A 26,070-nucleotide genomic window follows, 5' to 3' on the forward strand; every position below is an offset into this window, starting at 1 on the left:
AGAGGCTGGTACTACTGCCAGCTTGCAAACTTCAGTGTCCCCCTTAAAAGAGTCCAGCCCTTCCCCAAAGCAACTGGACGCTATCTGTTTTCAACCACAATTGGGTAACAAGCAAGAACCTACCTTTCTTGATCAGCTTTCGGTCAGAAGTGATAGTGGGGAACGAAGTCACTTTGGGCCTCTCTGTCACGTTTGATCCTGTGATGGAAGGAAGGATGAGTCTACACTAAGTGCATGCTTTCACACAAATAACTGCAACTTTGTCTTAAGTTCACACCAACAAGAAAAAATGTTAAATCTTTTCTTTACCACAGTCCTGTATGAGCTTCTGCCAAGCCAACGTTGATCTTTGCCTTTTTGCTTTGTTGCCATATGGATCTACAGAAAAAACAGAGTGGAAAGGAAAAGTGTTAGTTTCTCTTGGATATAATTAGTAAAGGAACTTCTTAAAACTTACACCAGTGGCAGTATACAGTGTTTCCAAAAAGTATTTCAGCACTACCAAAGCAGGACAGTGTTACCAACCATGATTCTGGAGATCTTCATGGAAAGCAGGAATGAACAGACTATTGATACTTCTAAAAACCAAAACTCGACTTTGTAGAAGCAGTGTTGTAGGATTTTCACTAATTAAACTACTATTTATTACCAGGATGGGTTCTGCACTGATAATAGCTTTTCATAAACTCAGCTAATTGGAACCATACCCTTTTCATCTGGTAAGTATCTGAAATCCATAGGCTCACTGACTTCCTGGTCTGAAGGTCTTCGCAGCTGCATCTTCACTGTGACAGGCTCAGTGATGTCTTTGAGAAACGGCGGTGTTCTGAACACAATTGCAACTTGACGGTGAACATCAGCTTGTGAGAAGGAACCTTTGGCCTCCCAGTTGTCCAAGACAAATCTGACTTCTATGTCATCTAGGCCATTAGAAATGAAAGATGCTTGTTAAGCTAAAGGACTGAAAACTTGCAGCAGAATAAAAGGGAGAAGGGGAACAAAGGAAGGAGCCTGACTCAGGAGCACTGAGTGTCTTTCAGAGGTGCTAAGAGCCCTTGAAGCTGAAAGCTATTCTGCCCAGCTATAAAACCAAACTCCTTGCACAGGAGTGTGGTGAAGGGCTTCAGTTCCCTTGCTAGAAGGTGGTGGTGTCAACCAGGGAAGTAAAAGAACCGATCAAGATTACCTTTCTGAACTTTGTCACACAGTAGAAATATCTCGTCGCCTCCTTTTACGCTGCCACAGTTCTTGTTCACACGACAAATTCTCAACTCTGCAGTGTTGGGAGCTCCTGGAAACAGACAGGCACATTTGATGGTAGAGAATTACCCTTTGTCACCTCTTAAGGTTCTGGGAGCTGAGGCACATGAAAGGAAGGCCACAGTTGGAGAAATGTGGCACCTCAAAATCCATACAAAACAAGTTCCTCCATATAGAAAATTCAGAAGCAGTGCCTCATGTTCCCTGATCCTACACCTCTCATCCATTCATCTGCAAACAACATACCAGCACAGCTGTGTCACTCACACCCTATCCTAGAATGGCCTCAAAATACTTCCCCAAATGACATGATTGTGCTTGGCACTGCTGCTCCTTAAGCTGCAATTCAAAGCAGTTCTTTGAGGGACTGACTACCAGTTACAGTCAATGCTCTGTAAAAAGCCAGGCAAACAAGTCAAGAATATTTCCCTCTCTATATATCAGACACATTTGTCCATCAAACCTCTCCTCTGTTACCCTCTCTAGGTTTAGGAGGCCTGACTTCCATGCCTCAAGAGTAGCAAGTTTCACCCCAAAATGCTCAAAATTCAACGTCCAGAATCAGTCTGTACATGCACAGCACTCCAGATGGTTGCAGATAGAGACATGTCCTGTGCAGTCTGTGGTAGTGTTGTATGTCACAACAAATTAACCACCTCTGGAAGTTTGCACACTGCACCCAAACAATCTGATGGGTACAGGGCACTCATGCAGGATGGAAACCAGCACTGCCTGATGGTGTCTGGCCCCACTTTGCTCAGCTGCTTTCCTGCAGGGTAAATACAGACAGGAGACTACTGCAAGAACGAACAGCCCCCTTGGAGCTTTGTGGGGCATGTTCCAATTTATTAAAAGGGCACTAGTGTCACAGCATAGTGATTCAGAAGTAACAAAGGACAAACAAAAGGCAAAACAGAAGAACTCTAGAATTTCAGGTTCAGCTCTTGTGCCTATGCTTTGTTGATACTTGTAAGGACATGAGCATATACTGATTTTAGGACCCCATATTCATTTAGCATACAAAGTAACTGAAGCTCATTTTCCTGCTACTGTCTGACCATATTCGTAGCTCCCTAAACCCTTTTCCACTCCTCCAATCAACGGAATAAATCTATTCTGTGCCACAATGTTCTTGTCTTGTTGCATCAAGATATCAACTCCACGTACATTAAAAACACTTGGGAGTATGGCTGGTGCTGCTTTGTGATCCAGAAACCCACTCTCCTACTGCCATAGCAACACTAGGCTCCACTACCACAGGCTTTGGACTCTCAGCTTGAATCAATTCCTGCCCAGTCTTTCATGGTACTGTACAGGTACGCTGGAGCACACCACCAACTCTGCTTAGAGTGATAACCTCAGTCTAGACCCCATCGTTACTATCTATATCTATTACTATTAGAAGGGGATCTGCAGCCTCATTCACTACATGATGCATGCCACTTCATTTGCTGAATGAATCAAACTCTGAAGGGAGGGGAAACAAAACAAATGCAGGCACAGCACAGGATCGTATGACTAACACTGTCTGTGTGTTTTTCACAGAAAGGGTAAATTAAGACTTGCAAGGAGAAGCCTAATTTTACCTTTGTTTCACTTCTCTATGCTTGAGTGGCACTCAGTGTCCTTTCAGGAGGTTTTTGGAAAGGCCACCAAGGGTGGAGTTTGTTGCTTTGTTTAAATTTAAAGGGGAAAATATAGGAAAGAAGTGCAAATGCCAGTAGACATGGATGCACTCTCTCTGCTGTCAGCCTTGATGCTGGGCAGGAACGCTCAGCTCAACACCAGCCTCAGAGGAAGACCTTCCCTGTGGCCTCTGTCGCACCATGTTGCTTCCCATCTCTCTTCCCCTGTGCACCCCTTTGCCTTGACAGGTTGTCAACCCCTGCCCATTTCCTGTTCCTTGCTCTCCAAAAGCCATTCCTGATAACAAATACAGAGAAAAATGAGTGTCTCACAAAAGATCATGTCAGTTTCCACATGGGCAGGACAACTTGTTCTCCCTAATCTCACTTCTCAGAAATGGTGAGCTGCTTCAGCTGACTTTTCCCAAGAGTTTTCAGCGTGGTAAGAGAGGTAACTTGGGAAATTTTGGTTCAAAACCAGTTATAAGCAGCTGAAAACAGAAGCTGCCTGCAATACCAAATTTGATACACTTGCAGCCTCTGATAACATGATTGTCTCTGTATAATGCTTGTGTTATTCTTTGGTATTTTTATTAGCAGGTGGAGGCAATTTGAAATATGCCAACTGGTTTTCAGAAAAGCTCTCAATACCTTCTCTGCTCCTGATCTGAAGAGATCAGCCAAAGCTCAAAATCTAACCCCCTAGGATTCTCAAGCCCATTGCACCATGTGATTGCCACCTAACATTGTAACCTGACCTTCCCCACTTCTGTCTGGCAGAGGAGGTGTATGAAGGCTCACGTTTTAAAAAGAAAATCAGATCTGAAACTGCTGCTCCAGATCAGAATAGCATCACTTTTATGACTTGTGGTTGCAGTTGTGCACTGTTTTATTTATACTGCTGCTACGTTACATGGAGGATTTCAGGTATTTATAGCATATCAGAAGCTGCCCACACACACCCATGCTAGAAAACCAAGCTTACCCCACCACACAGCTAGCTGTCATTTCGGCAGCTTAGCAAAGAGTGACGTCAATCAACACGTACAAGTAATCATGCATTGTCACACTTCTAAATGGCATCTGAGGCAGAGCTGCAAATCTTGTACATCAATTTCATCTCAATCCTAATTACTTCTATACAATTCTAGAAGAGACCCTAAAAAGACCAAAACCACCCTGAGTTCGTATGCAACCTTTTCATATTGGTTATGCCCACATCAACACAATCCTGACATAGACTTTGTAGATGCAGGCCTCATTTTACTCTGTAGTTTCTGCTACAGTAACTGCCTTAAGTATTTAGCACAGAAATACTTTCACTGCAGAAAAGAAACGCTGCCAAAAAGTTTCCAATTGTTAAAAGGTCTTCTGCTGTTCTCCGGGAGAGAAGCCCAGCACACATCAAGGGCTAAAATCCTCAATTCAGTGACCTACCAAAGCCATATGGATGTGGAAAATAGTGCCAAGGAGGTGTGCTTCACCTATTTCTGCACCCTCCAACAGCATGACCAACATTCCCTTGTTACCTACCTATACACTGAAAACAGCACACAACAGGAGTACAAAAGGGATGTGTAAGAGTGTTTCCCACTGGGATAAATCACTCTTTCAAGTCATGTTGCAGAGCCCTCACAAGGCAAAGGCAAGACTCACAGGATGTCCTTAGATCAGTCTTAGGGCAGCCATCCATCTCATTACTGTGTATTTTAACTACAGAAGCAGGCTTTTCCTTGGAATCATTACTTCAATGTGCAAACAAGGGCTGAGAAAGCACCTGTGTGCAAGTCTATGGATTTGACAGACAATTCTGACGCTGGTTGTCTAACACTTCACCCTGGAATCATCTTTTGAGTATATGCTCACTGATCTGCCATACGTTAGACGTGCTTCTATAAATCCCAAGTCACACAAGGGACCCAGAAGCCTGGCACAGACCTCAGCAACTGGCCTGGCATTTTTCATCCCAAGCGAAACAGAAAACCAAGAGGAATCAAACAAAGAAGTTGGCACTTACTGTTGTCATAGATGGGGTTGGAAATCAAAGGAGGAAGAGCTAACGTGTAGTTGCCATGTTCATCGGGGAGAAATGCTTGGAAGCAGAGGCGAACGACATTGAGATCATACTCATCGATGTTGTGCAGCTGTTCTTCAGGCACTGAACAGCAGAAAGAAAGACAAGACAGAGGATTAGTCATCAAACCCAGCAGCAATTCTTTAACAGTCTGGAGATGAATCCCCATTGGTAAAAAGACATGGTGTTGCCAAAGACAAAATGTGCCCATAGTTCCTGCTAGCTTTACCAGGGCTGCATAAATGAATTCTTTGTGCACAATAAACAATACAAACTTCTAATGCTTTCTCTTCATCAAACAAAGCCAAGCTGTCCACATTCTCCAGCTGTTTCCTGCATCTCAATTCCTCACCTTGTCTGCCAGACCAGTTTCATATAGATACTTTATAGAGTCATTCCCTAGATGTGTTTCTCTTGTTCGTGCATGATTAAAGTTAAAAAATTACTATTTCAGTGTGAAACAGTCCTAAGTCTTAGCTGAAGATTTTCTGCAACAGTGGGAGACTTCAGCTACATGATATCATTACTCTTTGCTAGAAATTGAGACACAGCAAAGTACTCAGAGGCAGTTCTTAGGGCAAGAATGAAGCTGAAAGGACACAAACCACCTCCCGTCTCTCATCAACACCTGCGTCACTCCTTTACCTGTGAGCATTGTGATTAGTGGTGTCCCTACGGTATGAATTCATAACACAAGTGAAGCCTTGCTAGAAAGAATCTGTGTCTTTACATTCTTCCCAGTGTAAAACACAGTAATGCATGACCCAAGCTCAGCATTTCAGTTTTGATCACTCTTTCACTTCAATTTCAAGACATAGGACCTGGGATATCGTTACTGAACACTTCATGTACGCCTGGCCTAATGGACAATGCTGGGAAAATCACCCCTCTCTGAATTCCTTGCTTTCCTTCAAGGTCTGATATTAAACTATTATGTTGACATTTGATGCTAGCAAAATGAGAAACTGATTTAATTTCATTTAAGCAGAAATACTGATATTTAAAATAATTAAAAGTGGCTGTCTCTTTTCCAGAACAGTTCCAAGCAGCAGTTCAGTACAGTCAGATACTCCTCACAATTACCCAAAGTTAACATGTGCCAAGTCAACAGTCAACCTCTCAAGTTCACTCATTCCCCTGCTCTTTCAAAGGCCTCTTGCAAGAATAAAAGATTAAATATGCCCATGATAAAAAAAGTCTGGGGATCACACTGAACTGATTAGATTGCAATGCTCTGACCTTTAACATTTATCACTGTGTCAGTCTCCACCCTGCCATGAGTCGGATTCCACAATGCCTACTTGAACAATTTCTTCCTTTCACCTTTTGATAGTGTGAAATAATAAATGCATTGAGTTCAGAATACTTTCCACTGGTAGTTTTAGTCTTTCTTGTGTTCTGAAAATCTCTGTTTCTCCTGGACTCCACTGTGCAATCAAGTCACTTTTCCCTTTCACAAGCTCATGAACTGCAGTATTTCAAGACAAATACACCAGCAAGTGAAAAACTGAGCAGTAACTACACCTGCAACTTCAGAAATCCTAAGGCCCAGCAGAGTTCTGCCAGCATGTGTGTTGCAGGTTGGGGGTTGACTGTTACCATGCAAACAGGGCAAAGTTTTATGATTTAATGCACTTCATTCAGTACCAGCATGGGCTGGGGGATGATGGGATGGAGAGCAGCCTTAGAGGAAAGGGCCTGAGGGCAGGTGGAGAAACAACAATGTGTGCTTGCAGCCCAGAAGGCAAATCACATCCTGAGCTGCATCAAAAGCAGCATGGCCAGCAAGTGGAGAGAGGTGGTTCTGCCACTTATACTCTGCTCTGGTGAGACCCCACCTGGAGTACTGTGTACAGCTCTGGGGCCCTCAGCACAAAAAGGACATCAACTGGTTGGAGTGGGTCCAAAGGAAGTCTCAAAAATTATTAGGGAACTGAAACACCACTGCTGTGAGGGCAGGATGAGAGAGTTGGGGTTGTTCAGCCTGGAAAAGAGAAGGCTCTGGGAAGACCTTATTACAGGCTTTTCAATACTTAAAAGGGGCCTGTAAGAAAGATGGGGACATGCACTTTAGCAAGGCTGGTTACAACAGGACAAGTTGTGGCGTTTCAAAATTAAAGAGGAGATTTAAACCCGAGGGAAAAGAGAATTTTTTTACACTAAGGGTGGTGAAACACTGCCACAGTGGAGAACAGGTTTGGAAGAGAGAATTGCCTGTGCCTAACTCAACTTTGGCAGATGCCACAGCCCAACTGCCTCTAGATCCACCCTGATTCAGAGAATAAATTAAATGCCTTCTCTAGACTGCAAAAGGGAGGTTCTGGAACAGGTACTTTGCTCCCAGCAGCACAGGTGATTTTAATGCCAGCTCTGATATCACAGCCAGCAAGCAATTAGCTCCCAAGGACACTCTGGCATCAAAGTTTACCTTCCTGTGTTCTATTAGCCACCAGTGATCATGTGGAGCCAGTCAGAGAGCCCAAGTGGTAGCCAAATTTCAAACCCCTTAAAAATGAAATTGAGCACTTGGCTTCTATCTCCAGGGAGCTAATGTAGACCAAAGCACAACATCTAGATCTGGGTTTGGATTCTCAAAAGTAAGGACTTTGGCATTGTGCAATCAAGCCTCTCTTTCACGTTAAAGCAGTACCAGTCCTGTGGCATGTTTCCAACAGGTGCAGCAGCCTCTTCCTCAGAAACAAATAATAGCAGACTTAAGCTTAAGGGAACTCTGAGTGCAAAAACACATTAGAGAGGAAAAAAATCAGTAATGCTATTGTTCCAATTGCATCATTTTCTGTAGTATGGACTTCCACAAATTCCCAATAAACCAGTTTAGCCACTTGATACAGGAAAGGTGTGGTGTGCCATTAACTTCAAGGAATGAGCTGTATGCAGCTCACGGTACTGCAGCAGCAGAAATGCTGCTCCCAATTTGCATTTTCTTATCAATGTTTTAATGCAGCTTGTAAAAAAAATCTGCAGTTTGAAAGAGGAACTGCTCAGTCAAGACTGAGTCCTCCCAGGCTATTTTTAACCAGAGGAGAAGAACACAACAGCACAAATGGAGAACAAGACAGCTGCAACACTTCATCTTGTGATGAAATGCTTAAAAAAAAAGAGAGAGAGTCTAGATTCCACGCTTGCATAAAGAAGCACACAGCTTCCATCTGTTTCAAAACATATTTCATTCCACCTAAAGCACCCAAACAAATTAAAATGTTGTTATTTTTAAACAAACGTCTAACTCTGCTCCCTCTGAAGTAAATTTCAGAGTAGCCACTAATTTGGACCTGGATTGCACCTTGAGAATATTAAACACAAACAGAAATGAGGCAGGCAAACACACTGACTAATGCCTGGAGCATGGCCTGATGGAGGATGGTCCTGTCAGTCACTGTTATTTCACTGACTTCTGCACAGAAGGACAACAGACAGGGTTAAACCTGACAAACCTGATGTTATTGAAGTCAAGAAATGCCATGGAAGATTTGGGGAACGGAAAGGACTGGAAAAGGAGAGTAGCCACTTCATCAACCTGTGCAAGCCCCACACAAACAACTCTACTGAAACCAGTGACATTACACACATGAAGTAGAAACGCCACACAATGTGGTGTGTTGGGAGCAAAGAGGGTGAAAAAGGCTCAAACATGACACATGAATAAAAGGAAGAAGTGCTCTGGTTTTGGCAAGAGCTCAACTTCCTCCTCTGACTGCTGCTCAAACACATAGAAATTAAAACAACACCTACAAAAAATAATTAAAATTCTAAGGTAAATATAGAGCATAATACCAAACCCAGCCACCCCTAAAAAAAACCCAAGCAACCAACCAAAGAGAAACCCAGGACAAAAAAATGCCACCAGCATGCCAGCAAGAGAAAGCTAGCCCCACTCACTAAGATTCCCACAACAGGATTCCAAAATCAGTATCTGGAGTTACAGTCAAAGCCAAGGAGTGCAAACTGTTCAACGTGAAAGGGGCTACAGATAGCAAATGGTTTCTTTATAAATTTGTTGACAGCTCTGAAAGAAATGCTGATTATCCAGTAGAAAATAATTACCTTTCAACTAAGTCTCTAATCCACTCTCCACTAAGTCTCTAAACCATTAGCCACTAGCACAGGAAGAGACTGATACAGTCCTGGTGTGGGCAGGAAAACACCCCACACAAGGCTAAAATGTGAACTCCTTCCAACCTGAGCTGGCTAAACACAGGCACTAGGTTTGGGTAGTTCCTGTCTCAGAGCTTTATGTTACTGCAGTCCAGAGATGCCCCATTGGATTTCTACAGAATGTAAAAACTTCCTGATTTACCTCTGTAACACAAAATTGGACCTTCTGGGTGCAACCCACCAACACGTAATTTCAAGTTGAGGGACTTGAAGGTGTTGATCAAGTTCAAGTTCAGATGCTAACACTATAAGGCCTCCTGTTTGTTCCTGTTTATTAATTTCTAGTGGCTTTTACTATTTTAACAGTTTTCAGCACTGGGAAAGGCCAATAAAATACCATTCATCTGATTAAATGACAGGGAGATTAAAGGCCCTGATGTTTACTCATAAGGTGACGCTACAGGGAAAGTGAAAGCTTATTCTGAACACGGGAAAAAAAAATGATGAAGCGTTTGGGTTTTTGACTGATAGTGTGATACCTGATTAAACAGCAGATGCCTCACACACAGCCCTCCACCCCGCTGCTAGACTAATGACATCAGAAACTTCTGGAGTGGGTGGAGTTGGAGGTACTTTAGCATCTAAACTTAACCTGCATGGAAACTTCCAGGGCAAATAATGTGGTGTGACACGTTCAGAGAGGGCTATGCTGAGAACACCAGTTCACCCTACAGAAGAGTATCTTGTGACCTTCCCTGCTCCACAAGGGGCTGGGGGGGGCCATAAGCTACACTAGATCTCTAACCAAGAGAATGACCTCCAGCCAACAAAACTTCACTAAGGACCGCTCAAGAGCACCCATTATTAGCAATCATGATGAGCTGTGCTCTGCCTTCTCGCTTACGCAGATGATTGCTTTTCATTTAGGGATATGCTGGGAGCTCAGTTTCATTTAAGTGATGACACGGAGGTGATTTACCTCAAGTTTTGCTCCTGGACACCCCTGATACCAACTGACCACTTTAACTCAGTCTATGTAAAGGCAAGCTCTGACCAACCTTCTTTTCCAGTGCCACTCTTATGCTGGGCCTAGCTCTCATGGGGTGAGCCAGATCAAGGAACTGGTCTGGCTCAAAACTAACTTGCCAGAAGAGGAAAAGGTTTGTTTTCAGCCAGCAGGTTCCCACGACTGCTAGCCCTCACACAAGGGAAATGGTGGAGGCAGAGGGAAGCTGTTCCAGTGCTGGTGTTGGTTTATGCCAGGCTCAATGAGTCAGGAAAACAGGGAGCAAGTCACAGCTTCCAGTATCTGGGAGGTACATTTCAGATTTGATTTACTCTCCTCAGCCTATGTCTGTGTTGCAGCCACAGTTGTGGCCATATAGTTCTATGGCAGCTAGCCTCAGGAAGGGCTACAGCAAACACATAACACAGCACACACTGAATAGCCCAAGCATTTTACTAATGTCTCCCACAGCTGAGCTCTGCACACCAGCTTGTTTAGTGCTACATTGCTGTTTCTTAAGTGAACTACAAAGGAAAGAGTAAATGTCATGGTGTGCTCTTTGTCCCTTGCTGTCAAAAGCAGAACACTGTGCTCTCTTCAGCAATTACACACACAATACTAGATGATGGACCAGTCTGCTTGGCTACATGTCTAGAGGCATAAATACCATCTACTAGCACACGCTGAGAAATGGAAGTTGGGAACAAGGGGACAGAAGGAACATGGCAGCACTGTGTTTCTTCTCTCAAGAAAAAGAAGGCAAGATTATGGAACAGGTCATCTTGAGTGCAATCACACAGCATTTACAAGATGGCCAAGAGATTAGGCACAGCCAGCACAGATTTAGGAAGGGTAGGTCCTGCCTCACCAACCTTCTATGATCCCCCAGGGATCAGTATTGGGCCTGAACCTGTTCACTATCTTTATTGATAATCTGGATGAGGGGATTGAGTCCATCATCAGTGAATTTGCAGATGACAGCAAGCCAATTTAAGAAGGATGTTGAGTCGCTCAAACGCATCCAGAGAAGGGCAACAAGGGTTATGGAGCACAAGCCCTGTGAGGAGAGGCTGAGGGAGCTGGGGTTGCTTAGCCTAGAGAAGAGAAGGCTCAGGGGAGACTTTATTGCCATCTACAACTACCTGAAGGGAGGTTGTAGCCAAGTGGGGGTTGGTCTCTTCTCCCAGGCAACCACCAACAGAACAAGAGGACACAGTCTCAAGCTGTGCCAGGGGAGGTTTGGGCTGGATGTTAGGAAGAAATTCTTCACAGAAAGGGTGATTGGAATGAGCTGCCCAGGGAGGTGGAGGAGTCACTGTCACTGGAATTGTTTAAAAAGAGACTGGATGAGGCACTTAGTGCCATGGTTTAGTTGATTAGCTGGTGTTGGGTGATAGGTTGATCTCAAAGGTCTTTTCCAACCTGGATAATTCTGTATTCTGTAATACACCCATGCCTGGTTTACACCTCTGTGATCCATGAAGAGGTAAGTTTCAATCAATTCTGCAGGAAAAAAGCCTTTGCATGTACCTATAAGCAGAACATGCCTCAACAACACTCAATTTTTCAAAAGCAAAAAGGGGGCTCTGCAAATGACTGTGAGACTCAGATGCTAACTTACAGTCAATTAATGCCCAAACTACTGTGGTTACATTTCCCTGCTTTACAAAAAAAAGGAAGGCAGGGAAGGGGAATGGCCTGGCCTCATACCAAAGCCAAGGGAAGAACTGGGAATACAAATTAAAACTTTTGAAACTCGGTCTTGGTTTTGTCTAGACAACATTTACTCAAGCTGTGTTCCTTCCCTGGCTTAAGTACAATTTGAAAAAGGTAACATTGGAACAGATTGAAGCAAATATATCCAGCAGCCTCAGTACATTCCTGACACATTTTTCAGACATTTCTGTTGATAATACCAAAAAAAAACCAAAAAAGTAGTCAGCATTTTTTGTCTCTCTACTTGGCAATCCTTGGTTTTAAACAAAATGAACTCTCCTTTAGATTTACCAACACATTTCAGCATAAACAGCAAGAAGCATTTGCATGAGGATCAAAAGAACAAAGGGCTTTCCAAAGGTAAAATCTAAAGTCATGTTAGGAACATGACATTTCGCTTTCCTCCAATTGATTTCCTCTGTGCCTCTTAAAAAGCTGACAACTTTCACTGACTGAGATTTTCACCTTGAGAATTCAGTCAGGGGGGTTACACATTTGTTTTAATATAAGAACAGAAGTTTAAAGTCTCTTGTCACACCTGAGGCATTCATTACAGAGCCTGCCATTTTCAAACTACTTCAGTCTTTTGGTGCTGGCTCTCTTTTTTTGTTTGTTTTCCCTTTCCTCACATAATCTGTGGCCAAATAACCCCCACCCCACCCACTATAAACCAGGGGCTCCCCAGTAGCAAGTGGGCTGGAATAGGATGGATCCTGGCAAACTCAGTTGACAGGGTTGAGGGTTTAGGAGGGGGAGTGGTGTCCCATAAGCACAGCCACACTGGGCTGGTGAGGGAAGCTGCAAAGAGGGTGACAGGGGGCATGGGCAGGAAGTGAGGGTGACTGGCGTGAGGACGAACCCAGACGTAGCATGGAGGTGTGCTCACGGTGTTGTGGAGACTGTGATGACACAAAGCCAATGCAGGGTCAGCTGCTTGTGGGTGGAAAGAGGAAATGGCAAAGGAAAGACTGTAGAGGCAGATGGAGCTGAAGTAGTTGTGGGGTACAGGGGAGAGCCTGAAAATGAATTAAATGCTTAGCAGCAGAAACAATTTCCAAGGAACATGAACCTCAAGCATGTGTCAAACTCCAGCAAAAGCCTATTTGTAGTATCTTCATCAATTGCCTGAAATATCTGGGTTTAAGACAAGTCCAGGGTTTTCATGCTGTCATTTGTTTGGCTAGAAAAAGGCTAGTCCTCTGTAACACTGTGCTAAATAGATTTTCCCCCTAAATTTAAAGAACACACTTAGGGCTCTTCCTCATCAATAATTAACCTGAGTTGTTATTAACTCAATTGTTGTCTCTTTGTCAAGTCACACCCACCCACAAAAGCTCTTAACTGAAGACTGGCTCTTCTTTTAATTTGAGTTGGCTGTACATCAGACAGTACATGGGAAGACAAGGATATAGCACAACTCAACAGCTACTAAAAGAAAACAAACACCCTAGAAAGCAGACATGGACCAGCTCCACTGGAGGAGTAACTCTGATTCTTCAGTGCTCTGCTATTTAGATCATCATCACACCAAGGAGTCCTAGAACACCATTTCCCTGGTGTTCTCAGGGATGAGAGACAAAACAGATTTCTAGAACTGTTAAAGGACACAAGTATATGAGATGTACCTGGTGCAGACAACAGATCATGAACGCATCCAGTGATGCTGCGGAAACTGCAATTCTCTCTCAAACAAGGCTAACACAAGAGGAACAACCCAAGTGCAAGTCATACAGCTTGCACCCTAGTGAACACAATTTGTACCACCTTCACTGAACTTAGTAAGGGATAAATGGTGCCTGGTAAGAGAGAGGAATTAATTGTGAAAGTTTCACAGGTACCCTTGCAGAATGACTCAGATGCAGACAACTCCAGCAAAGCACATGGCATGATTTGCAAACGCTGACTTCTAATGATCCAGGAGTTCAGAGACAGACATCAGTTGCCTCAACAGTGTAGACAAGAGTTCTGGAGAAAATGATCTTAAAATCCCATGAGTCTTGGTCAAGCAACTTCCTGCTGTTTCTGATTGTAACCCTTACTCGGCACCCTCAGTGTATGCTGGAGGGCATGGAGGAGGGGTGACACTACCAGAGAACACATATTAGGGCTTACTCTGCCTTTGTCATCCCCATTTTCTGTGGCACCAGGGCTTCCCTGGAAGACAATGGCTCCTTTACACAAGGAAATTCAGAAGCACCTTTGTGGACTTATACAGCTGAAAACTAGCCTTCAGGATGTTTGTGTGTTGGTTGTTTTTCCTTTTTTTCTCCACTTTCTTCTGAAAGTCGAAACAGTCTTTGTCTTGAGTCTCCTTTCAGGGAAAAGGCTCAATAATGACCCTATTAACAGATGCAAAATGCTTCCAGCCTGCCAGCATAGATATGCATTACTTCTCTTGTCAGTAAAGGGAGGAAGTAATAGCACAACATATTTCTTCCATGATGCTCATTTATCCAAGAAACTTGTGACCTGCTTAGAGGATGTACCTAACTCTGAAATGCCTCTAAATACAAGAGTCAGATGTGTTTTTGAAGACACATAAATAAAGCACAATGCAGGACAGACGTAATACAGCCTGTGCAGTCCTAGAGAACGCAGTGATACTTTTCTGACCCTGAAAAACAAACTAAATCCACACATAAAACTTTCAGTATTAGCAAGCAGCACACATTTTGGTGACTGCTGCTAATGAAACTGTTTTGATCAACTAAGTACACATACAAAAATATTTCTGTCACTCATCCTGTTTTATTAGGCCTTGGTCCTACATCTTTCTGGGCTCTACTTAGCGTGGGATTGCCCTGGAGTGGCTGGGGGCAATTCTCAGGCAGCTCTGCTTTGTGCTGACTTGTTAACAAGTGCCAAAAAGCAATTACTCAGGTTGGGGATTGCCAGCGGCCCCTTCTCAGCACAACCCCTGCCCAGAGCAGGGCGCTGCACTGTGTGTCACCCAAGTGAGGCTCTCCCTTGCTGCCAGGGCAGGGCTGTAGTCTTCTCTGCTGCTGGAATGGTGGAATGAAGTCCAGAATCTGCCCTGTTGATAGGAAGTGCTGTAACAATCTACTTTCAAATGATCTGAGTTAAACATGTCTTCATTGCTACACTTGGCAGCACTGGGAACAGAGCTAATTACTTGGCTCCTCAAGTTTCTTTGGTGAAATGCACATACAGAAAGGGATTTTATCATGTCCTATTCTGCATGACATCAAAAGAAAATGCTAACTCCTTTTTACTTATGGAGTAAAACAAAGCCAAGAGGGATCAACAGAAATCATAGAATCAATAAGGTTGGAAAAGACCTCAAAGATCATGGGGTCCAACCTATCACTCAGCACCTCATGACTAAGTAAACCATGGCTTCAAGTGCCACGTCCAATCCTTTTTTGAACACCCACAGTGACTCCACCACCTCCCAGGGCAGCCCATTCCAATGGCCAGTCTCTCTTTCTGTGAAGAACTTTCTCCTCACCTCAAGCCTAAACTTCCCCTGGTGCAGCTTGAGACTGTGTCCTCTTGTTCTGGTGCTGGTTGCCTGGGAGGAAACCAACCCCCACCAGGCTACAACCTCCCTTCAGGTAGTTGTAGACAGCAATAAGGTCTCCTCTGAGCCTCCTCTTCTCCAAGCTAAACAATCCCAGCTCCCTCAGCCTCTCCTCATAGGGCTTGTGCTCAAGACCTCTCCCCAGCCTTGTTGCACTTCTCTGGACATGTTCAAGTGGCTCAATAGCCTTCTTAAATTGAGGGGTCCAGAACTGGGCACAGGACTCAAGGTGTGGCCTAACCAGTGCTGAGTACAGGGGCAGAATGACCTCCCTGCTCCTGCTGGCTACACTATTTGTGATGGAGGCCAGGATGCCTCTGGCCTTCTTGGCCACCTGGGCACAGTGCTGTCTCATGTTCAGCCAGCTGTCAACCAGTACACCCAGATCCCTGGGGTAGAGCTGGCTGAGCCATGGTAACATACATAAAACACTTCAAAACTGTTTAAATTGTACTGATAGACTAAACATGTAAAACCTGATTCTATTGTGTGTATATATTATCAGAAGCAGGATAATTGTTTAGATGAACTGTTAGGACCATTACCCTTCTTTCAAAGAGCTGTTCTAATTTTAAGAAAGATACCTAAACCATTTCTTATTCTGCAGTAAGCTCAACATGCTTCTTTTTGTCCCAATTCAGGGACATCTATTTTGAAACCAGCCAGAAGTCTATATCTCAACCTTCTACACAGGGTCTCACCTGAATTTAGGAAGACTACTCTAAGTATTAAAAAATACATATTTGGAAAAATCTCCAAGTTCTTGGCACACTTAAGCAAATACATGACTTTGTTTGTAATGCTTAACTAACAGTTTGGGAGTATTTAAGCTTTTCATTTAATTTCCCTCTCTTATGCCTGAAAGTGTTGGTCCCAATTTGCTGTGTGCACCCCATCCCCTCTGTGCATTGAACTTCACAGTTAAGTAGCTGTGAGATGAATTAGTTTAGCAAGCTGATCTGAGGACACACCACTCTTTGGATTTGGGGTGGAGGTTTTTCTGGGATTTTTTTTTCCAAGGTGGTTTTCCCTTGGAGCACCTTGCTGAGTCCATTTCCCATGTAGCTATGCAGCTTCTCCATCTGGTGTGAGGAAAGTAGTAGGAGTGCTTGACCAGAGATGGAGGGAAGAGCAGGATGACTCCTTTTGAGAGGAGCCCACAGATCAGCTGTCATATAAAACTACAGCTCCTGGGTAGACCTTTACAGGTGTGACTCTGTAGCAGCACAACTTGACCTGGACTAGATTGAGACCAATACTGCTGTGGACTTTGAGTGCCTGTACCAGGTCCATGATGTAAAAATCAAGTGAGAGACAGCTTCAAGGCGTCTATCAGTTCCCTGAACTGTCTGGCTGAGGGCTCACAAACACCAGTGTCACAACAAGAGAATGGATGGGATGGCAGCAAACTAGATTTATATTGGTTTATGTTGTTGCAGAGTTACACTAATTCAGTTTTCCATAGCTGCCAAAACTGGGGAAATCTGATTCCTGAAACAACTGCAGAAATTTCCAGGGAAGATTCTACTGCTATCCCGTTGCTTCTGTCCAAGCAGCAACTCATACATTGCTTCTGGTGATTTAAAAAAAAAACAAAAGGAAAAGGGGCAGATTCATCATGTGATGACAGTGAGGAAACACAGAGAGAGACAGAAGGGGAAGAGCATTTCTGAAGAAAGCCCCCCCCCCCAAAAGCACCAGCCTATAGAGTGACCCAGCCAAGCTATACTCACCATTGAAAGGGTTAATCTTCTTTGAGATTCGTAAAGAAATTGAATCCTTCAGATCTTTCTTCTTCACACACTGAATGCCCAAATTCTGAAAACTAAAGCACATGGGGCAGGATTTCAGCAACAAAGAAAATATTCCACGTAGAATATTAAATAATTTGCTGTTGACTAGCGTGGTAACACACGGCGTAAAGAATTACGAAGAAAAGCTTATTTTGAGAAGGGTGTAAGAGATCTGAGAAGCAGAAATGCTGGGGTTTCCAAAATAAAAGCACAAGCAGATGAAAAAAATACTGAAGTAAAAGTCTAAAGGATTTATAGCTTTATTAAGAACATACTTCCATATTACAAATTACTCTGAACTAAACCTGCAGTGGTTCAAAGTTAAATAGTCCATTTCAATTAAGTTAACTTTTTTTTTCTGCTGCCAATAAACTTGCTGATTTGCAGTAGTTTAGGATGTGCTCTTCTGCCTTTATCAAGGAAATTCAATTTCAAACACTGTTTTAAAGGGGGTTTTGAAAGGAGTCAAAGGTTTTTAAGTCTCACAGTTACAGAAAAGTTCTGAAGAGCTGTACTCTTCCTTATTTGCATAATAGTGTAGGTCACCCTGATGTAGGAGGTGGGGGGAGTCCCAGGCAAGCTGACTCTTTCCCACATGGAAAAACCATGACATCATCAAAGATGAGTGGATGTAAAGCAGGAAGTTAAAAAAAAAAAATAAAATCTGTGTTTCATGATGTTACAATAAGCTCAAAAGATAGGTTGTGCCAGCAGGCATCTTCCTCCAGAACCACAGGCAATTTCCCTTCTTTTGAAGCCCCACAAGAGTTCTTTACTTTGACTATGCCTAAAAACCATTAAGGCACTTACAGATACTCTGCCCTGCCAACACTCTCAAGAATAGTTATACATTTCCCTGCTCTGAACAAGACTACCCCAGCATGATGTTATGTTTAATTTCCTTATACTTCTTTGCCTGTGCCCCTTTATTCACTACAGGAATGCATAAGCTTCTTTTTGAACCTGAACTTGATATGGTGACACAGGAAAATAAAATGCAGCAGACTCTCATAATTCACTAAAGTATTTTTGCTTTGTATTATGGCTACTGACATTCCATGTTTGCACTGTAACTTGATAAGCAATCCTATTTCTTCTCTTGGGAACAGCACTTTATTTAGGGCTCAGTCACATCACATACTACTTTTTTTTCCCCTCCAGAATACCCCCTGCATTCCACAGACTCAGTCTGAACACCAAGTCCATTAACAGGCTTAGCTCCATATTATATCCCCAAACTGCCATCTAGCAGTTCCAGGCTCTCCACCACAATTATCAAGCAAGTACATATGTGGAACTATCCTTGAATAAATTTCCACCCAAATATGCAAAAGACTGACAGCCATTACTCTCAACCACTATGAACAGACTCTAATGGAGAGAGAGTAGGCCATAATTATCAGAGTATAAACATTTTCTTAAAAACACACTGTCACAGTGAAAGTGTCTATTTAACTACCACTGAACAGAGGGACAACTGAGAGGAGAAACTGTTGAGAATCTCAGCGAGGCCACAGGATATCACACTGACACTAGCTGACAGGAAGCAAGCAAAGTAACAAGAGAGAGGGAGAAGTAGGAAGAGAGAGAAAAAAAAAACAAAGAAGAAAGATTTTTAAAACGATGATATCATCCCTGGAGAGAGACTTCAAATGAGGAAGTAAAAATCTAAGTACATAGGTAGTCACAGAAGCTCCAACATTCATACTTTCACCTTGATGTTTCGTCCAGGGAGGGCACTGATCAAGTTTAGGCAGCAGTACAAAGATCAGGCAGAAAAAAAAATCACTTTGTTCAAATGGAACTACACAGAACTTGAAACAAGCAGAAGGCTGAGTGATTACTCAGACCAGCCCCAAATCTGGAATTAATAGCTCTGTAGAACAAAAGCCCTACTTAATAAATTGGACTTTTGCTCCACTTGGGATGCTCAGCAAGAGTAAACAGCCAGAAACACCACCAAGAAAAGCCAACTCCTGGCTCACTAGTATTATATAAGGCTTTTCTCCAATGTGGACTCGAAGAAAATAATGTGAAGACTGAGTCACCAGCCACAAAAAGGTAAATTACTTTAAACATCCTGATCCAATTATGGACCATACTCTTCTTTCATCTTAAAGCAACCAATGATTTGTAAAAAAAGAAAAAAGAAAGAGTGTACCAGTGCTGGAAACATTTCAAAGAGAATGTTTTAAGCCTCCTCCCATCAGGATCTCCAATGTGAAGCTCAACTGAAGCATACAGTTTATTATCAGTACAGCAAAAGTTGCCCACTTACTATTTTGTAAGAAACTGAGAAGCTTACAACTTAACAAGACAGAAGAACTGATGGATAGAACAAACAATCACAAGTGCCTTCATGGAGACAGGCTTTGGTGCACAGATATAATGGAGATGAAACAAAAATCTGCAAATAAATATTTGTAGAACATCCCAATGGTTCTCTGCCATTGCATCCTGTAATGGCCTCACTACAGACCTGCCTTGTGCTTACATGCTTAATCTTGTGCAATAAAATGCCAAGAGGAAAAACAATCATCAGTGGCTTCCTGCACCCAGTGAATGAAACATAACCAGAAATGGTGTTAAGCAATCAGGTTTTTTTGCTTCTGATTCAAAGGCATAGAGCTGAGAGTAGGAAGTGGAATGGGCTAGAGCAGCAGACATCTTTTGACCCTGGGTGAGGAAGCCAGATTTGAGAAGACCAGGGAGAAGCTTCTCAGGATCTCAGGTAGTGATAGGACTAGGGGGAATGGAATGAAGCTGGAGGTGGGGAGATTCAGGCTAGATGTGGGGAGGAGGTTCTTCACCATGAGAGTGGTGAAACCCTGGAATGTGTTGTCCAGGGAGGTGGTCGAGGCCCCGTCCCTGGGGATGTTTAAGAGCAGGCTGGATGAGGCTCTGGCCACGCTGATCTAGTGTGGGGTGTCCCTGCCCATGGCAGGGGGGTTGGAACTAGATGACCCTTGTGGTCCCTTCCAACCCTGAATGAAACTATGAAACTATAAGCTGGTGAATGAATGGTCAGAGAAAGGTACAAAGTTCCTTAACAGTTGAATGTATTTGCAACTGCCTTTTAGACGAGGTGAAGGTGAATTCTGTTGGCAGGGAAGTCAGCGAGGATGAGGTTACAAGAAGCAAGATGGGAAGGTAAGTGCCTGAAGGGACAGCCCTCTCTTTCAAGAGTGCTATGACACTGGGGAAAAAGTTATAGGAATTACATTCACTAATTATTTTCTTCCATTTGCCAATTAGGACAACTTTGTAAGCAGAGCTAAAACCAATACACTAATAACACTGCTAGCATTGCAACAGCAAAACAGAGTACAGTAAACGTGCTGCATGCCATCTGGATCCACTGTAGTACATTGATAACACCTAGAGCTAGGGCTACATATTGAAGATCTCCACTATTACAAACTGTTTATTTCACCATTAGGCAATCACCATCTCCAAATGGACTGTGTCTTCCATTCTTCCCTTTAATAGTGTTCTTCACATAAATATGGAGTAATTTCACTAACAGTAACAGAATCAGATCAGCCTGACAGTGGCACATAAGAGCTACTTGTACACTGAAGTATTTTCCTTAATTTCCTCCCAGCTCAGTTATGTTTAACCCCAAAAGCAACAGTCTGTTTCCAAATTTACTACAAACTGTGATACACACACAAATAATTTGTCCATCCTAAATGCCTCTCTCTGGCAATAATCTCTTGATTACTTGCTGCAGTTTACTCTGATTTTACCTCATCACATAAGACTTGGTAAACCTACAGGAAATTCCATCATATACAGCTGTATTTGAGATATTGTTACCATTCCTCTGAAGAGCACTGGAAAACACACCTCATTGGCATACAGCCCGTGTTTTCCACAAACAGATCCTTCCTTGGTGTGTTTGCTCTACAGAGCTGTGCCTGAGCAGAATCTGTATTTTTACTTTAAAAATCCCTAAACCCAAACAAACAGCAACAACAGTGACAGCTACTAACACATCTCTACATGTGTCACAACTATTATCTTCTAAGTGATGTGATATTGGGCCAGTTCAAACTTTCTCCATCAGTCTCCAGAAAGTCCACATAAAACTCCTGTAGGAAAGGTGAAATTCCCTAATCACCATGAAATACTAATTCAAATGATGCTTTCCCCCATGCTATTACACAGCATTTTCATACACAGGAGAGAGGTATGCTCAAAAGTGTTACTGAAAACAACTGGAAAAAAAAAAAGTGGGAGAAAGGAAAATGAAACAAACATTGGGAGAATTAACAAAGGAAAAAGAGTGATAGGAAAAGCATAGGACCAAAGATGAGTGTGTGAAACATTGAAACAGAAGGAAATACTTCAAGGAGAAGCTGCCCTGTCTCTGAGATGATTTAGTAAACTTCAGCAAAGGCAGCCTATTAATTACTCTTTTAATCACTAGTCATGGCTCTGAAACATAAGATTAGCTAATCACTTGCATAATTAATCAAACTCCCAAGCAGCACAATTACTCACGACAGGACTCGCCGTTCTGGCCCAAACTCTGCTTCATAGTAGCCATCTCTGCAGTCTTTTCCAACCAGATCATGAGGGTGAGGCTTGTAGGGTTCATTCTTTGTTACCAGTGTGGTCCTTATTTTGATTTTTCCAAAATAGTTCAGAATCTACAAGAAATGTGAGATATTTTCTAGATTTTAGGTATCACAGCTAGTACAGTCCCCAGCTGCAACAGAAGAGACGTTTTATCCTGTAATACTCTAGTGGAAGAAACATTACAGCTATGAAAATGGCATTATTGCTTCATAGAGACCGAGGTCATGCAGCAGTTGTGTTTATGCCATTCAGTTAATTTTACACTAAAACCCCCACATGCTTTAGCAAAGCATTTGAAAAGCAGTAATTGTTTTCAAAAGTAGTATCTCTTCTCTTTCAGAAAGTAACCCAACATATGTCAGCTGCTAGTTTTGCCAAAGAAGTTGGTTCTTTGGAATAATAAGATTTTGCTAGTGCCAGTATTCAGCATCCAATCCATTCCATTCTCTTTCATTACTCTACCAAAGGTCTTGGGGAAGAAATTCCTAAAGCCTCACAGACAAGAACATCACCTGTGCACATAAGACTAAGTGGTGAAAGAGGATCTAAACAGATACAGGATAGCATAATCATCTATCAATTATTTTTTTCTCTTTAATTATCAGATGAAAAATTCATTCATATTCATGAAGGAGGACATTGAATTCTCAGGCTCCTACTAGAGCCTTCACAGCAGTCAGCAGTCTAACTCAGAATGTATTTCTCAGATGGATAAAAGTCCTCCCTCATGCTCATGGCTACCAATGAAGTCACCAAGGGTTGTGTGGGCGAATGCAAAAAAAGTTTGGCCTAAATTGTTTGAAGCATAAACACTTGAAAGCAGAGAGAAGACTTGCTCAGGCACACATCTGTACCGTGGCAAGCTCCCTGCCTCCACTTCCCCTGCCCTATAACTAACTGTTCCTCTCTTCTTACAGCCTTTTTCCCCCTCTCCCTGAGGCTCCAAGGATCCATGATACATCCTTGTCAGCTGACACCTCAAACCTGACCTGTGCTCTTCTAGTTTCAATCATTCATTCCCTTCCTCCACCTACAACATGGCTCCTTCCTTGGCCTTCATACAAGTTACTGTTACTTTTCTCCCTTACAATAAAACTTTCCCCACTCCAGCATCTTCTTCAACTATCACATCATTGCTCTCTCGTTTCACACCCAGTCGCTTGAACCTGAAGCGCTTGAACCACTTCTGATTCTCCAGTTCCTCCTTGATGTTCTGCACCAAAAAAATTAATCTCTTCCTGGCTGCTGTTCTCATTCTCATTGATGTTTCCGTCTTTAAAGGGGACTCCCCTAGCAGCTAATCAGCATTAAAGCCTCCCACAAGCTCCAAGGAGGCAGGAATTCACCTAGAAATCACCTGCAATAGGTAACAATCAGCTGTCATCAACAGTCATCTTTAAAGTACAAACTTTGCCAGGATTCCATGGTCAGCTACCATTTCCCATCTTCCCAGTAAGAAATCAAGGGCATATACTGCCCATTCAACTTGTGCCTTGACACAGCCTTAGGCTGAGAGTCTGTGAAAATATTTACTCTTGCCAGAAGCCTGCATAGTTCTTTGCTCAACTGTAGAGTGCTGAAAAAAAGCCTGGCAAGATCTCTGTTTCCTGCATTCCTTAAATCAAATCTGGCACTGTGACAGTCAAGGGGAGGACCTTCTTGTTTGCTTCTTCCCTTAGTAATTTTGGCTTCAGGGCTACATGAGCCTCCACAGCTGCTTCTTGTAGTAGAGACTTGCTCTGCTGCTCAAAACATGAATGCCAACATGAGCTTTCTCAAATTCTCCCTCTTCTTCAAAAACTTTTATGCCTCAGCCTAAACTATTTCAAAAATATTCAGATTTCATGTCCTCTGTATCTGTTCTTTGTCTGCTGTGATTCCAATGACTCCATTTTCAGCCTTGCCCTTTTTTTTTTTCCATACTTGCATGCACTGCAAACACAGATATGCAGCTTCTGTTCCTGGGGACTGTAACATACTTGAGGATGGTCAGCACTCTCAACTTCTCAGTTATATTTGAGCTTTCTCTTCTAATCTCATCTCTGACACATTTTCTCTGAACTGAAAGATGATAAACATTAGCAACTTAAACTTCAAATAGGAGACCAGAAAGTTTTCTTTCTTACCCTACCCATCTAAAGCCTCTAACACGTTCCTTTATGAAGACTACTGCCAAAGTGCTTCCATTTCCACCTCTGTCTGTATCTTTGTTCCTTCTTGGATCACAGCTGCTAGGGCTACTCTGAATACCTTCATTCTGGATTTCCCAAACTATCCATAATGCAACCACACAGCTCATCTTCATTGCAGGTGCTCTGACCACATAATTCCCCTTTCTCAGCTCACTTTAAATTCTGTATCCCCTTCTGATTTCACATACTTCATGGTAGTTTCTTTTGTAGAGCTTAATCACCAAATCACTAGCTGCAAGTCACTCTCTTACTTTGCTCACTTGTACAAAGTACTCTTTCACGCTGTGCCCAGCAGCTTTTCAAAGCCTTTTCAAAGTTTGCACACAAGCTCTCCCAAAATTCATACTGCAGTTCAAACACTAGAAAATAAACCCAAGGCACATAACTAAGAAACCAGAACAATATACATACAGAAAAAACCAATCATGAATGATTCCCAGACAATTAGTAACTTCACTGAACTCCCTCTCTACCAGTGGTTTGTCAACTACCTCTACACCTTCTCCTCTTACAAATTTGAAACAAAATCTTTAACAACTAGGAGCAAAGAACTCTTTTTTCCTACTCTGTTGCAATAACATTTGCATGTCTGTCGTAGTTTGGGCTGGGTGCCCTCTGCTACAGGGGTGTTTCCTGTGTCCAGAAGTCCAGCCCAGTGGGTGGACACAGGAAATTAGGTAGTTTCTACCATGAGTCCTGCACCACTATAAAATCCATGGCAGGGTCTGGCACTTCCTCTTTCCTTCCTCTCTGCTACCTGGTAACTGGGGGAGATGTCTCCCGGCCATGGGCCTGGTTAGGCCCAAGGCCACAGGGGGATGAGCAGTCTCAGATCTGGCCAGCTGAGACTAGCCTAGCAATGTGGGGGGGAAAGGAGGAGCCCTGGGGGTCTTGGGTGCACCCTCAGGTGGGGATGGGATCTTTCTGGGTCTGTTTTGGGGTTTCCCTTGTCGCTGTGCTTCTAGCTTTCTGCATGCACTCACTGTTTTCTATTTAAACTTTCCATCACTTTTGCAATCTGTTTGTCTGGGGAGGGGGTCTGCCCCAACCCATTACAGCAGCAAAGAAAGAATAACAGAAGATGAAACAAAGCGCGCTTTATGTATTGCACCAAGTCCAACGCATAGCTACAGTGCAATGCTAATGGTAATACAAGGATAAAAGCAGTACTTACCTGTATGGAAGGGAATGTCTTATTGTTTTCAGTACTGTGTTCTCCTGGAATGCTGCCTGCTGACCTTCCCTCACATTTGTATCTGAAACGCATGCCCCTTTGCCTGGGTTGTTCAAAAATTTCGATGTAGGGCTCAGGGCCACCTTTGAAACAAAACATTTTCAATGTTAGTACATAGCAGAGCTGAGAAAGCAGCAGAAGATGCAAGAATTGAAAACCTAGATTCTTTGATGGGCATTACCATCTTTCCACCTGGTCTGCCTCCTCAAACAATGTAATCTTTATGTAAATGCACACGTTGAAGGTGGGGCATAAAGGGAGAGAACCGATCTAAATGAAGCCTCAGGTATTGATGCTAAGTAAATAGCAAACACCACTCATCCCTCCATCTCACCTAAAACGTAGCTTCTTTTAGCTATTAGAAAATGGTTCTGCTGAAAGATTTTACACAACAGAAAACACAAGAATATTTCACAAGAATATTTACTATTTTTAACCATAAAACACTTTCAGGAATGGTGGTCCTCTCAAAGTACAGGTAGTGTGAAGTACTCTGTTCTCTTAGACGCCCTCTGAAAGTGAAGATGCTTCCTCAGAATTGACTGATTTAGAGCCTATTAGAGCAAAGCAGAAACTATGCAAATTATGTGGAAGAAAACCCACAAAACTCCTACTAGGCTGAATATCATCAGTGTAGGCTCAGAAAATACCTGATTGCTGGTACTGAAGTCTACATCTTGAGTTGCCCACCTCCCACAGGACCAGCTTCTAGTTGCACCATCTCCTCAGGCAAGGAAACCTCAATAAAAGCTATCTAGCACTTGTCAAAAAGAGGTTTTCAGGAAACACTAGTGATAGACAAGCATAAGAGACAGCAAAACTCCTACATAGGGGGATTAGAAAAACATTAACTTAGCAAGAGTGCAAGTACTTTCCAAGCGATGTTTTATTGCCAGGTAGTAACATTTAACAGATCTCACTGAGAACTT

The 26,070-nt window shown here is 42.8% G+C and overlaps 1 protein-coding gene across 3 annotated transcripts in view; it reads right to left on the reverse strand.

The window, feature by feature from the left end:
• REL (REL proto-oncogene, NF-kB subunit) overlaps window positions 1–26,070 on the reverse strand; it is a 43,001-nt gene that overhangs the window by 3,044 nt on the left and 13,887 nt on the right. For all 3 annotated transcript variants that reach the window (XM_068153246.1, XM_068153245.1, XM_068153247.1), the window contains 8 exons: window positions 25,082–25,224; window positions 21,638–21,786; window positions 17,072–17,163; window positions 4,903–5,043; window positions 1,187–1,291; window positions 708–920; window positions 310–378; window positions 124–198 (listed from right to left, as the gene is read on the reverse strand). In XM_068153246.1, coding sequence (XP_068009347.1) covers window positions 124–198; window positions 310–378; window positions 708–920; window positions 1,187–1,291; window positions 4,903–5,043; window positions 17,072–17,163; window positions 21,638–21,786; window positions 25,082–25,224 — 987 coding nt within the window. The remainder of the gene's footprint in view (window positions 1–123; window positions 199–309; window positions 379–707; window positions 921–1,186; window positions 1,292–4,902; window positions 5,044–17,071; window positions 17,164–21,637; window positions 21,787–25,081; window positions 25,225–26,070) is intronic.

Source organism: Melanerpes formicivorus, unplaced genomic scaffold, assembly GCF_026170545.1.
Source record: "Melanerpes formicivorus ecotype bairdi unplaced genomic scaffold, bMelFor1.0.p_v2 SCAF_25, whole genome shotgun sequence".
In the NCBI taxonomy this organism is placed as follows: Eukaryota; Metazoa; Chordata; class Aves; order Piciformes; family Picidae; genus Melanerpes; species Melanerpes formicivorus.